Consider the following 13,846-nt stretch of genomic DNA (forward strand, 5'->3'; position numbering starts at 1 on the left):
CCCCTGCTGCAACACCTTTGAAAAAGAAAAATTTAGGAGGTTTTTTTGTGGGTTTGTTTTCCCAACAAACAGAGATAGGGAAGAAAGCAACTGGGAAGAACTTCAAGAAGAAAACCGTGTGTGTTAAAATGTATCTACCAAATTTATTAAAAGTATCAGATGAAGGACAAAACCAACACTCAGAACCCAACTTTGGGATGAAGGCTCCAAGCAGCTCCATATGGCCTCGGTGGCATTAACACCTCTCACTCCAGATCTAAGGAAGGAAATGGAGCAAAGCTCATTTGAACACAGTTAAACGAGTGCTGGAAGGAAAGGTGAGTTATTTCAGAGAATACGTCTTGTTTCCTTATGACACGCTGCTGCTTTCTTCCTGGAAAGGGCTGTGGGGCATTGGACCAGGCTGCCCAGGGCAGTGCTGGAGTCACCATCCCTGGACGGGTTGGACAGATGGACATGAGGTTCTCAGGACATGGGGCAGTGCCAGGGGTGGGGGAATGGTTGGACTTGATGATCTTGAGGGGCTTTTCCAACCAAAACGATTCTGTGATTCTCTGACATCACCCCCAGTCCCCAGGAATCCACAGGCTGGAGCTGCTGCTTGCTGTGTGATGCCATTTGTTATGGACGGGGAGCTGCTTCTCTAATAAAACATCACATTTGCACACTAACGCAGCAGCGCTGTGACAACCGGCTTTTAGCTGCCGCGCTCTTTCCTTTGTCTCCTCTAGTAACAGGGCCCTGCCAAAAGGGCTGGAATAAAATAGCAGCATTAACATGCCACTTGCACTTTGTGACGTTATTGATGCTGCTCGTAAAGCGCCTCCTCCTCCCTTGCTCAGCTGAGCTCTGGGTCTTTGGCACAGGGGCTGCCTCGCATTTGGGGTTTGCAGGACATCCCGCACTGGGGGTCCCCTGCGCTATAGTCATACCTGAGCTGGTGCAGATGTCCCTGCTCATGGCAGGGGTGGCACTGGGGGAACTTCGAAGGTCCCTTCAACCCAAACTGTTGTATGACTCCATGGTGGTGGTGGAAGGTGCCGGCCATGCGTGCCCACCCTTACGGGGTGAGGGCCAGGGTGTCTCCTCGGTTGCGTGGGGTCCACAGCTACCAGGTGTGGACAAGAGGCATCGATAGGACACGTCGCCCTCTGCCCAACATACCGTGAAAACAGAGGGGTATTTTGTTGAGGTATTGACCCACATTGAGGTGGCGCCTCACCCCAGAAAGGAGCGGCCACCATCCCTCCTATCAGATATCGCTGGTTTAATCAAATAAAATGCTGCACCAGAGAAATGCCAGGCTATATAAACAGCCTGTGCAGACCAGGCTGGCTACACGGAGGAAGGGGCAGCGCAGTGACCCCTGATGATCACGGACCAGACGATTGATGGGCACCGCATCAGAGTCTCGGGGCAGCACCGGCGCCCTGCGGGCGAGTTACAGCTGCGTCAGAGCCACGAGTATCAGCCAGGAAACTGAATTTCTGCCTTTATAGCCCAGCACAGGAGAATCGCAGAAGCATCAATAAATCATTACTTCCTCTCTCCTTGCTAATAACACGAGCAAACAAAGAGTTTCCCCAGAGCCTGCTGCCAATTTCCTCCTGCCCCTGTTTGCGGGGGGGCTCCCTGTATGACGGGGGGCAAAGCCAGAACCTCAGCGCTGCCCTGGGGCGCTCTGCACGTCCCTGCTCCCACGGCAGGCAGAGAATCATAGAGAATCACAGAACAGTTGGGGTTGCAGGGCCCTTCCCAGCTCCCCCAGTGCCCCCCCTGCCATGAGCAGGGACATCTGCACCAGCTCAGGTTGCTCAGAGCCCCGTCCAGCCTGGCCTGGGATGTCTCCAGGGATGGTTCAGCCACCACCTCTCTGGACAACCTGGGACAGGCTCTCACCACCCTCAGGGCCAACAATTTCTCCCTCATGTCCGGCCTGAATCTCCCTCCTTTAGTTTAAAACCATCACCCCTTGTCCTATCTCAACAGGCCCTGCTGAAAAGTCTGTCCCCATCTTTCTTATCGGCCCCTTTTAAGCACTGAAAGGCGCAATAAGGTCTCCCCAGAGCTTTTCTTCTCCAGGCTGAACACCCCAACTCTCTCAGCCTGTCCTCCCAGCAGAGCTGTTCCAGCCTCGGATCATTTTGCAGAGAATGTCTTTCCCAGGACCAAAGCCAGGCTTTTAAGCAGCATCCTTCCAGGATGTCCTGCGGGTACCTCAGTGCAGCCAACACAAGTCACAGCCACGCACGACCAGGGCTGCGTTTGTCCCCGCGCTCGCATCACTCCCAGCGTCCCTCCCCAGGAGCAGCCTCCCCAAAAAAAGCACATGTGCACAGGACGAGTTGCACATCTCTGCTTTCCCACATATGGGCCGATGAGAGATCCCAGTGTTTGTGAAAACGCTGCGGGCGTCCTGGCTGCATGAGCTCCTCTCCTGTTCTCCCGAGGCTATCGGAAATGTCACCCCCTCCCTCTTCGTTTGGAGTCCTTCCACGTGTACCGCCGGCGTTGTTTAAACGCACTCACACAGAAGAACTTGCTCAACAGTCTAGAATAATCATACCTTTCAGAAAAGCATTTTCTCCACCAGCAGGCTGACGGCTGCGGTGGCGCAGACAGGCTGAGCCGCCCCGCGCGTGCGAGACTCCCACATTCGTGAAAGTGGCCCATTAATGCACCGCAAGCTTTTCTTCGCCTCCGCAGGGGGCTGAGCCGAGAAAACGTGACTTTTTTTTTTTTTTTCCTCCTGCCTCCCCAGTTTTTAGCGATCAAAGGCATTTGCGCTCCCGCACGTGCAGGAATCGGTGCCCTCATTCCAGCGGCAGCTCTCGCAGCCATAGGGGTGCCCGGGCAGTGCTGCCGGTTGTCACCCTCGTGTCATTGCTCCGGCTCTCGCAATAAAAGACTGACAAAGTTTTGTCTCCAGTGACAGCTCCATTTTCACGCAGCTGCACTGATGCGGAACGCTACTGAAATCAGGATATTTATCCTGCTGGTGTACACAGGCACAGGCTGGTTCTTTGTTACTCAAATCGGAGACGAACGCCACCGCTCAGGTCACACGCCACTCGTCCCCAGTCACTGCCTGTCTGTCTGCACACTGTATTCCTTCCGGATTTAAATGATCGAGGCAGCAATTTACAAAAAACAGCCAGCCTTTGTCCGTGGCAGAGCGATGGACCAGATATGGGTTCCCCCTTCTGAACCGCACAGCTCAGACAACTGGGCCGAGTCCCGTTCTTTGCATCGCTACGGGAAATTCAGTTCCTTTCTCTTCCCCTTTCTGCAGCCCCAATCAGAAATTTTTAGTCCCAAGGCTGTTAGCTAAGAGATATATATATTAACTTCTTGTCGGCATGAAGATATTGTGCCTTGCGGCACTTTAAAAAGTGTGACAAAAAAAGCAAGTGAAACAACGGGCAACTGTCCCGGTTACCGAGCGAATAAGATGAGAAAAGCTCCAAACAAACCTGCAGCATCTCTGACTCGCTAGCGAGCAAACAAAGACATGGCTGAGCTCTCCCGACAAAGAGGCAGCCCAGAAACAGAGCTGGAATTCCCGCTGACACACGACGGTGGGTTTCTAAGAGCTCGGTGTTTTTCTGCTGTGTGCTGCCAGCAGCCGCTGGAGCGGGCAGCCTGCAAAAACGGGAAATGGAGAGAAACGAGAGACGGGGAAAGGGCTTAAGTTGTGCAAATTGTGCTAAAGCAAAAGCCAGAGTTCCTGAAGAAAAAAAAAAAACAACAACAAAAAAAGAAATGTACTAACTAGGAACAGTACAGGTGGCAAGTGGCATTTGGAATAAACCGAACCCTGACGGCAGCAGAGGGATGCACAGCAACTAAATTTCAACTGATTTGTGTCCCAGGCAGCCCTGGAGTCAGAGTGAAGGGTGCGGAAACCTGCTAAGGAACAACAAAACACCTCAGCCCACCAGCACGCCGGTGCTGCCCGGGGTGGAAACGCTTCGTCCTGGTCTCCCAGCCACGCTCAGACCCTGGGTACCGGCCACGACCATCAGGATCCGCCACCGATTCCTTTCCCTGGCAATTCTGCGGCCTCCAGTAACCAGAACATGTAACCAGAACACGTCTCTCGAGCCAAAACACGCCAGGATGATAAATGCGGAGACAGAAGTATTTAAATTAAAGCAGTCAACACATACTTAAGTATCTTGCTGTTCTCTGCTGCCTTAATTCTGACTACTCCCGGGGACTCCTCTGGCTCAGCCAGGCCCAGGAACAGCCCCCAGCGCTGCCCCTCTTGGGGTCACCCCTTCAGCATCCTTCTGGCACCCCATTGCCAAGCCGACATCAGACACGACCAACGCTGCAGGGCAGGTACTTCCCAACACGGGAATCCCAAACCAACCTCCCACCAGAGCAGAACGGCGCGTCCAGCCCCAGAGCCACCCTCCAGCTGCCAGCAGCCTTCACGACTTCAACCTGGGCGCAAAACACTCATTGAGGGATTTAAACAAGTACGACAGCTGGGCTCCTGGTGAAAGATAACCCTCAAATGCTCCTTTGCTTTCAGGTGTAAAGCTAACAAAAGACGGAACGTTTTCTGAAAGAAAACAGGCATCTCCCTTGCTCCCCTACCATGGAGTTTTGGTAGCTATTATACATATCTCAGCACGTTCGTGGTAGCACTATCAAACACGGGATGCTATTCATACTTTTGGCTTATTAGCACCATACACAAAAATTGCATGAAGTTCACTGTGCTGGCTAATTATGGCAAAGCCATTTAAAGACTGTTGAGGGTGCAGGTGCAGGGCGGCAAGGGAGGGGTAGGAGAGGGGCTGAAATACTCCTGTCAAGAGGCAGAGGATGCTAATTGGCCATAGATAAAATACCCAAATATGCCAAAGTGCTTGTTAACCGAGAGCTGCTCCCGCAAGCACATTTATTCCTGGTAAAGTGGGTGCTTCTGCTGAAGCAATCGGCACCCAGACACTTAAAAATTCAGGGAGTCAGCACCATCGAGCCTTATTGGGACAATGATCAAGCTAATGCTAACTCATGCCCAAAAAGAAATGAAGATACCACTGAGATCTGCAGCGATGTCTTACAACTACAACCATTACGTATTGGATCATAAAGGCAGAGCACAAGCCAAAAAAATATCCAGAAAATTGTGAACTAAAGACCCTGCAGCCTCCCGAGTCGGTTTTTGAGTGGCAGACGGTGGGAGCAGACACCACACGACTTTTCTGGGCTGCAAAACTTAGACAGTTTCCACTGACCTACAAAAGGACCTTGAGAATTGCAAGTTTAGCTACGTTTATCAGAGGAATGAGGCTAACTTACTGTTATCTCCAGATTCAGTCCAAGAACAAATCCAGGGGTTTGTTTAGTGGGCTTTTTTCAACTTAAAAAAAGATTAAGGGGTTCAGCTGGATTTGCTGACATTTCACCTGTGAGGAAGTAAGAGGTGGGTCACGGAAGAAAAGCAATTCATTAGTGTCCCACACTATCTGCAGGGGAAAAATAGCTGCCGGCTCTGGCTGCCCGTTATAATCCCATCTCCTCTCGCAGCTTAGAGCGGCACAGGCGCCCCAGAAACACCAAAAAATGAGAACAGGAGGGGAATGTCCCCTTAGGACATTGTGCTACAGGCAGCAAAACAGCCATAATCCTGTTTTCCTCGCTTCCTCAGGCTGCGAACAAAAAAAAAAAAAAAGTGCGTTTGTTAGACTGTTCTCTTCTCATGTGCGAAACTTTCACCCAGCTCACGAGCCCCACCACAGCATCGATTTCTCACGTTTGCCTTTCCACCCGTGTCAGCATCCACCCTGCTCAGCGGTGTCAGTGAGAGAGCAAATGGCTGTATTTCGAGAAATCTTCCCAGTTCATCTCCAGAGGGACAAATCCTGCAGGACAGGAGGTGGCCAGGACCCCGCTGGTGGCACAGAGGGTCCGGAGCAGGAAGCCTTCGGTGCACAAGGCCACCACGGGGCAGAGAAAGCTGCCTGACAGCAACCAAGGGGCCACAGAACCCTCAAGCTGGGTGGTTTGCACAGCCCAGGTTGCGTCTGTCCTTCCCCACTTCTAAACCCCCCCAGGCCACGGCCAATCACTCTTTGCTGCTCACAGCTTCCTACGGCCCAGCTACGAGTCGCTTGTGTGACCCTTCGGATGTGGAGGACCACCCAAGAACCAAACACTGCAACTGTGCTTTTCCTGGAAGATTTGTTTTCTCACCCATTAATAGTGTTTAAAAGTTGACCAGAGTTTGGTCTCCTCTTGAGATCTTAAGCTTCTGAAGGAGAGCTCAAGAATACAGACAGTTCACATGTGTTCGTGAATGTCAAAGTCTCAGATGCCAACTGGGCAACACTTTAAAGAGAACCCAAGGCCACAGATAAGATGATGATTCCCAAAACTGCATGATGGAGAGGTTTCTTTCCTTCTCCGATGTAAACAATCATACTGTACATGCCCCTTGACAACAACTGCAGATTTATTTCAATGCTGCTGCTGTCTTGTCATCAAGTTAGTGGAAGACAGACACGTGAAATCAATTCACAAAAACAAATTAAAGGGATGCATTTTTCAGTGTAAGGCAATAAGCGGGATTCTGGGGCAGACAAAAACTTCATTACTTAGAAGCCAGTGCTTCAAGGGATGCTGGTTTTTTTATGTCAAATGGAAAAAGTCTTCAGCTATAAACACTGATTGGGTCAGGCTCAGGGAAATCCCTAAGCTTCTGCATTAAGTAATGAATTTTTATGATCATCTTTCTTACTTGAGGTACTGGGTTTTCAAGAAATTATTCTTTTTACATGCTGAAAAACGTGGGTTTCTCTGATACTTGAGCTTCTCCCCACATATTCCTCAGGGACAGCCAAGGCTGGGTACAGAGGGAAGGGAACCATGGACCTGCCTTGTGGCCTGTCCCTGTCTTGGGTGTGATTTATGACCTGGTCACAGCACACGTGATGTTCAAACCATGGTACCTCACAATGTTCAAACCATGGCGCGTCCTCCTGCAAACACATCCTTTCCTCGGGGGTGAGAGAAAAAGGCTATCTCCAAGCAGCCTGGAAAACCACTGAATTCACTGAGTTTACTCAAAAAAGAATTGTCACCACAGCAGACTGAGAAGCCAGGGGGGTTTGCATCTGTCTGCTCGGTGCAGAGCTTCAACACGATCTCTTCGGGCAGCCGTCTGGTTTGCACAGGAGCTGCCCCAGCTCTTGGTACAACCTCCACGGCACAGACACCGCGCGGGGCTCCACTGACAGAGTCCTCCACCCGAAAACCTGCCCACCGCTTAGAATTATAGAATCATTTTGGTTGGAAGAGACCCTCAGGATGATTGAGTCCAACCATAACCCAGCCCTGGCACTGCCCCGTGTCCCTGAGAACCTCATGTCCGTCTGTCCAACCCCTCCAGGGATGGTGACTCCAGCACTGCCCTGGGCAGCCTGTTCCAATGCCCCACAGCCCTTTGGGGAAGAAATTGTTCCCCAGATCCAACCTCAACCTCCCCTGGCGCAACTTGAGGCCGTTTCCTCTGGTCCTGGCGCTTGTTCCTGGGGAGCAGAGCCCGACCCCCCCTGGCTCCAAGCTCCTTTCAGGCAGGTCAGAGATCAGAAGGTCTCCCCTCAGCTCCTGCTCTCCAGCTGAACCCCCAGCTCCCTCAGCCGCTCCCATCACACTTGTGCTCCAGCCCCTCACCAGCTCCGTTCCCTTCTCTGAACTCGCCCCAGCACCTCAAGGGCTTTCTTGGCGTGAGGGACCCACACGTGAGCAGCTGAACATCCCCTGCATGGTCCATCCCGGCTTTCTTCCCACCCCAGAGGAGGAGGACGCAGCTCCAGGGCTGAGCTCAGCGGAGCTGGGGCAGGAACAGGGGGGTGGGTGACACCCCAAACCCCCCAGCAGCTCTGGAGGTGTCGCCCCAGGGACAAACCCCAGGGACAAGCATTCAAGACTTTTTTTATCAAGACATCACCCCAGCTTCCAGGTGATGCCCTCGTCCTTGTGGGTGAGTGTCTATTTTTGCAGCTCTTGCGTCCTCTTCTCCCTCATCCCTTTGTTTTTATTCAATATAATAGAAGGTTTGGAGCTGCGGTCTGCCCTCAGGTTTCCATACTACAAGGCACTGTCTCCACTTGTACTAGAAAAAAAATTACAAGAAATAATTAATAGCTATTACTCAGAAGAGATCTAATCTGAACTTGGAACCAGTGATTTTGCAAGAAACAACCCACAGCCTGGAATTATCTAGCACGCTTAGCCCGACAGCTTGATTTTATTTTAAATTAAACCTCTTGAGCAGCTGAACAAACTAAAATATCAGCCTACGGTGGCATTTCCAGATCGCAGGCACACAGCCCAACACCTCGCAGTCCGTTTTCACACAACTCAGCCCAGCTGGAGCAGGAACGAGGGACGAAGTAGCAGAGACGGGACGGACAGACACCCTCCCAAAATCACATCTTGTGAGCGTGACAGGCAGCCCGAGCCGGGGGAACGGGCTCACACCGCTCGGTGCTGCCCTCAGACACCTCCCTGTGCTTCTGACCGTGACACCCTTCACGTTGTTCAACTCCAAAACGGGATTAATGTTCCCAGCCCAAAGCAAACCCACCGGGACCACCCAAGCACCCCACAGTGCCGCCACCTCCAACATCGCTCATACACGGGCATCCAGGTCACAAAGGCAAACTTTATTTGATATCAAAAAGCCTAATCATTTTTAATCAAAGCGAGAACAAGATATCTTCACAACTAAGCAAAAGCATAGGCTAAATACCACTAGCGTATTTCTATTCTAATCATTCTAAACTGTGCAAGATTGCAGAACGTCTGGCTAAAATGTCAAGTCTTTAGCTACAGAAATTAGAAATGGTTATAATTCCCCTGACTGTGTAACTTAGTCTCAAGAACAAAACTTCATCTCAAAGCATTAGCAGCTCTGACACGATGGCATCTCCGTTACTGCGACAGCCTGGAGAAAAATGCTTCGTTCTTCCAGTTTCTTGCATGTGTCAAGAAATGCAGCCTCAGCTGCAAAGCGCTACCAGCTGCTCATTCTCCAAAATAAAATTTTATTTTCAGCCTAAGCGCTTATTCAGGATCTGTGTGAGTTTTGCGATTAAGCTCTCACGCCCATCAAAAGCTTCATCAGATGTGCAGCACATGACAAATAACGATGCAGGCTCCAGCGCAGGAGATGGTCCGTACGAGTCCGCACAATTGTCACCTTCTGTTCAGGAGCACCGTGCTTTAAGCTGGATTTTATGTAACCCGCTGGGATTAAAAGGTTTCCTGCAAACAGAGAGACCTCAAAATTCACTCCTTGGCAGAAACCTCTCTTCTCGTTGTGGTTCGGGAGGTGAAACCCCATTCCTGCCCAGCTAGGACTTGCTGCACCCTGGCACCGCATCTGCTCAGCCTGCAGCACAATTCTGAGTTGTTGCTAGGCTGCACAAAGCTCTCTCTTATTTTTATCACACGCCTGTTTGTTCTTGTAGAAAAAAGATACGGCAAATAGCAACCCGAGGCATCCTCAAAATGCTCATTATGCTCTCAGCTGGGTCTGTTTTCTCAGCAGACGGTCCAAAGCTGCTTGGCCATCAGCACAAGCACCTTCCCACTCCACCAGCCCCTTCCTCGCTGCCCCTGAGCTCAACGGGAAAGTGCGACCGACCAGAGAATCTAAACCCACGTTTGTAACACTTTTTCAGTTATTCCAAATAAATTTCAAGTCATTCTGAAAAGGCTATCAATAATAGTTTCAAAGCTATTTCCTAACGGCTTCGCACGGCTGAGCTGATTTGTCTCTTTGGTGCAGCAGCCAGCACATAAAACCATTCCCATGAAGTCACCAAGAAACATCCCCCTGCAACTAAGCACTTATTTTTGCACCCCTGGCATTTACCAAAACAGCATTTTACGGCTGCTGCTCCCCTCCTCAGCACAGAATATCAACACTTTGGTTGACGGGGAGCCGGGCCGAGGCCAGGCCAGCCGTGCTGAGGAGCAGAGCTGAAGCAGGCGGCTGCTCCCAGGGGTCCCACAACCAGCCCCTGCCCCACTGGGAACAGAGAAAATAAGTTTTCCCGGCCGGCCAAGTGTCACCCATCAGTTTGGCATCCCCCAGGACAGCCGCTGGCTTTGTGCTCCTTGCGCTGCGGTGGTACAGCCCGAAACCTTCATCCCAACCTGGAAGAACTCCAGGCTCCCGTTACGAAATTACATGTCTCATTGTAACGATAGCAACATCTGGGCTATTTAACCCAAAAGAAGGACTCTCGTTATTTGCTAGACTTGGCATTTGTCCCGTCCTGACACCGAGCGAACCCGCTGCTCCTAAAGCAGCTCCCTAAATTGAGCTTTTACGGCTCAATACAAAGCTCTGAAAGGCCCGTTTTCTGCAGCGCTGGCTGACTCCAGGGACACCCTCAGCTCCGATTTAACCTCCACGTTTTTCTGCCGCTCACACATCGCTGAAGCATCAGCTCACAGCTGGAAACTAAAGACCAACCTCATGCTGACAGGCACCTTTCCATTCAATCAGAAGCCACAGCACCCATGCCAACAGCTCCGCTGCGGCAGCGCTCGCAGGATTTTGCTTCAGGATCTACCCCCAGATTGGCACTCGACTCGAAACGACTCTTAATAACCCACAACGGAGCTAAAAAGGAACTACGGAAGAGCAGAATCAGCAGGAATATCAGCTGAAGTTGGGCGTTTCTAATTGACTCAAATTAACTTCACATCATCTGCATCTTCTGATGCCCTGGCTTGGCCCTAACTTGCCTCTTAGATGCATTATGTGTTTCTAAGAAGGATTTGTTTGTTGATTCCACTCCCCCACCTCCCCCGCTAACCCCCTTTTAATAGCAACGCAAGGATTTCAGTACAAAATTCTGCTGCATTTGTGACAAAAAGACATCGGCCAAGAATCAGCTTTAAATAATAAATAGGAATTATTTTTTCATCTAGAGAAGCAAAGGCATACATTTCCCATATCAAAAGCTGAGGAAAAAAAAAAACCAAAACCAAAACAACAACACAGAAAAAAAATTAAAATCCAGAGGAGCTCGGAAGAAAGCCAATGCTCCTAATAGCAGACGGCAGCAGCAGCACAAGCGTCTCCCCTGAGCATCCTCCCTACGAGGGGCTCTGGGGACTTTTGCTGCTCTTGGTTGTGACTGTTGTGCAGGTATCGCTCACCTGGCACCCATGGCTGACTCGACATCGGTGGCTCCTGTTGGCCGCTCGCTCTCGCTGCTAAACAGATAACACTAACCATTAGCTGTGTTTTCTTCCCTGTTGTGATTGGAGCAGCACTGTCTACCAAATCGCTGTCACTAATTAGTCTCAGTGCCCTTATTAAACCGAAACTGGGTGACAAATTGTTTGCGTTCTCATCCCGGATATTCAGCAAACTGTCTCAAGCAAGCGTTCAGCAAGCAGATGCCTTCTCCCGTGAATAAAAGCAGGTTTTGACTTTGGATCTGCTCTTTGGAGCTGGCAGGATGTAACATCAGAAGGAAAAAAAAAAAAAATCACAGACAGAGCATTACTGCAACTGCACAGCGACACATCAGATCCTGCTGCCTCGTGCATCATCCAGCAAGTTCTGGTGGCGGAAACTTAACAGACAGAAAAAGATGAGCGGATGCGGGGAAGGCTTTTGTGTTTCCTGCTACCAGCTCTAAGGGCATTTGGGAAAGTTACCTCTGAACGAGAGGAGAGCGCTCACAAAGTCACCTGCAATGCTGCTTAAATACTAGCGCATCGCTAACGGGCTGCCAGGAGTCAGCCTGCACACTGCCTTCGCAAAACAGAACCTGAGAAATGAAGGTAAAGTCAGTGAATAAACGCTTTTCCTGTTAATATTTTTGAAACTGGTACACGCAAGGCCGTGAGATGTGGGAAGGCTGCTCCAAAAGGCAGCCTGGGAGAGCAGCGAGATGTGCCAGCACACAAGCAAACGAAGCAGGGGACTGCAGAGAGGAGACGCGTGAGCCCCAGCCTGGAGCTATGCCACCGCCAGGTTTAAAAATCCAGGAGTTTCATAAGGTCTTTGCGCTGTAACTAAATAGCTCACGTAAATGGCTTAAGGGCTTATTGATGCGCAAGATGTCCCAGTTCGCTCCGCCAGGCTGCAGAAGAGCCCTGGCAGCGCCCAACATCCCCCTGTGCTCCCCAGGTAATGCTGGTCTCACCGAAGCGTTCTGCAAAACAGACGCTCACGTGCAGGCTGAGTTACCGCTCATCAGAAATTCAACGGCATCTGAAGGAGCGTCAGCAGCACGCTAGAATAAAGGGGTTTGTCACCATTTGCAGCCAGACATTAAAAGGCCCATTTATAACATTCACATGCGTTTGTGCGCAGTTACCCATTCACTGATGCAAAGAGTTTTCAGCATGCAGTTCCCACAGCTATCCTGAGGCCCAGAAGTGTATATATATATATATTAAAAAAACCCAAACAACCAACCCATGAAATAGCCTTTATGAAAGGCCTGTTTTGATTTCAGAAGCCGTGTTGTCCCTCAGAAGCCTCCAGCAAATGGCCCCCTATGCTGTACGAACCGTAACCAACGTCTCTCCCGTAACCCCTGCGCAGGGCTCACAGGGTCCCCTCTCTCCTCCGGGCCCAGGCAGGGCTGCAGCAGCCTGCTCCGACTTTCTGCACGTACCAGTGTCACCGACTTGGCCGCAATTAGTGTCATCATAACCCCAAGCAGCTGCTGGGGCTTCTCCCGGCCCCCAGGGATGGCACAGGTCTGCTGTCAGAGTCCTGCTGTGTTGGTGGGAGGACGGTCGCCCCCGCAGTGCCCTCACGGTGCCAGGGTAACCACACAAGCAGAAACTCTTGTGGCTGAACAGCTGGTGCGGGGATGGCCACACCAGTGCTGCTTACTTACACCAACCGGAGCTGCGAGCTGGCAGATTCCAGGTTATCTAACCATTGTGCGTGCTCCTGGGGGAACCACCATCCTCGCCGTGTCCCCAGGGCGTTTTTCTGACAGTTCTGCAGCAGTGACACTGGCCCTTCAGCCCGCTGGCTCCTGAGCCATGAGGGGGTGGCCTGGGGACCCTCACCTGGACCACATCCTCCGGGTGAAGCTGCTGAGCTTTCATTCTATCCCTGACCCGCAGAGCTGGTGCTCCCTGCGCCTCACTCCCCAGACACGACACCCCCAGGAGACGTCTCCCATCTCCCTTTAAACCCGCAATTCCCACTCTTGGCAGGAACACGATGTCCTGAGAGGTCCCCGTGTGCCCCAGCCCGCTGCAGCGGGTCAGCACGGCCGCCAGAACCACACACCCACCGCTCCCAGCCGAAAGCAGCGGCTCCCAGAAGCGCTGGAGAAAGGACCGGGAGCGGCTGAGGCAGCGCTGGGTCGCCCGGGGCTGCGCAGCTGCTCCCACGCACAGAATCACAGGATGCCAGGGACTGGAAGGGACCTCCAAAGATCACCCAGTCCGACCCCCCCACACAGACCCGCATCGGGGCCGGACTGAGGAAAAGCCCAGCTGCCTCACACCCCCACCCGCAGCCCCGGCCGCCCCGGCCCGTGCGGGGCAGAGGCGCCACCCCGGCCGGCACAGCCGCCTCCCGCGCCGGTTCGGGGCCCCGCGGCCCGGCCCACCTGCAGCCGCTGGAGGTACGAGGCCGGCGCGTAGCCCGTCTCGCCAGAGCCGGCGCGGGTGACGAGCCACCAGTGCTGGTTGCTGCGCTCCAGCAGCAGGAACGTCTCCCCGGCGGCGAACGGCAGCGAGTTGGGCTCGGCCGAGCGGAAGCTGTACAGGGCCCGGTACATGGCGGCGGCGGCACCGGCACCTCCGACCGCCGCGGCGCGGCCCGGCC

At 52.2% G+C, this 13,846-nt stretch overlaps 1 protein-coding gene across 2 annotated transcripts in view; it reads right to left on the reverse strand.

Moving 5' to 3' along the window:
• The window catches only part of NCKIPSD (NCK interacting protein with SH3 domain), a 44,271-nt gene extending 30,425 nt beyond the window's left edge, over positions 1 to 13,846 (reverse strand). For both annotated transcript variants that reach the window (XR_010606793.1, XM_065642507.1), the window contains exon 1: positions 13,629 to 13,846. Coding sequence is in view for 1 of the 2 variants with exons in the window: in XM_065642507.1 (XP_065498579.1) it covers positions 13,629 to 13,799 (171 nt within the window). In the remaining variant the exon portion in view is untranslated. The remainder of the gene's footprint in view (positions 1 to 13,628) is intronic.

This window comes from Caloenas nicobarica, chromosome 11 (genome assembly GCF_036013445.1).
Source record: "Caloenas nicobarica isolate bCalNic1 chromosome 11, bCalNic1.hap1, whole genome shotgun sequence".
Classification (NCBI taxonomy): domain Eukaryota; kingdom Metazoa; phylum Chordata; class Aves; order Columbiformes; family Columbidae; genus Caloenas; species Caloenas nicobarica.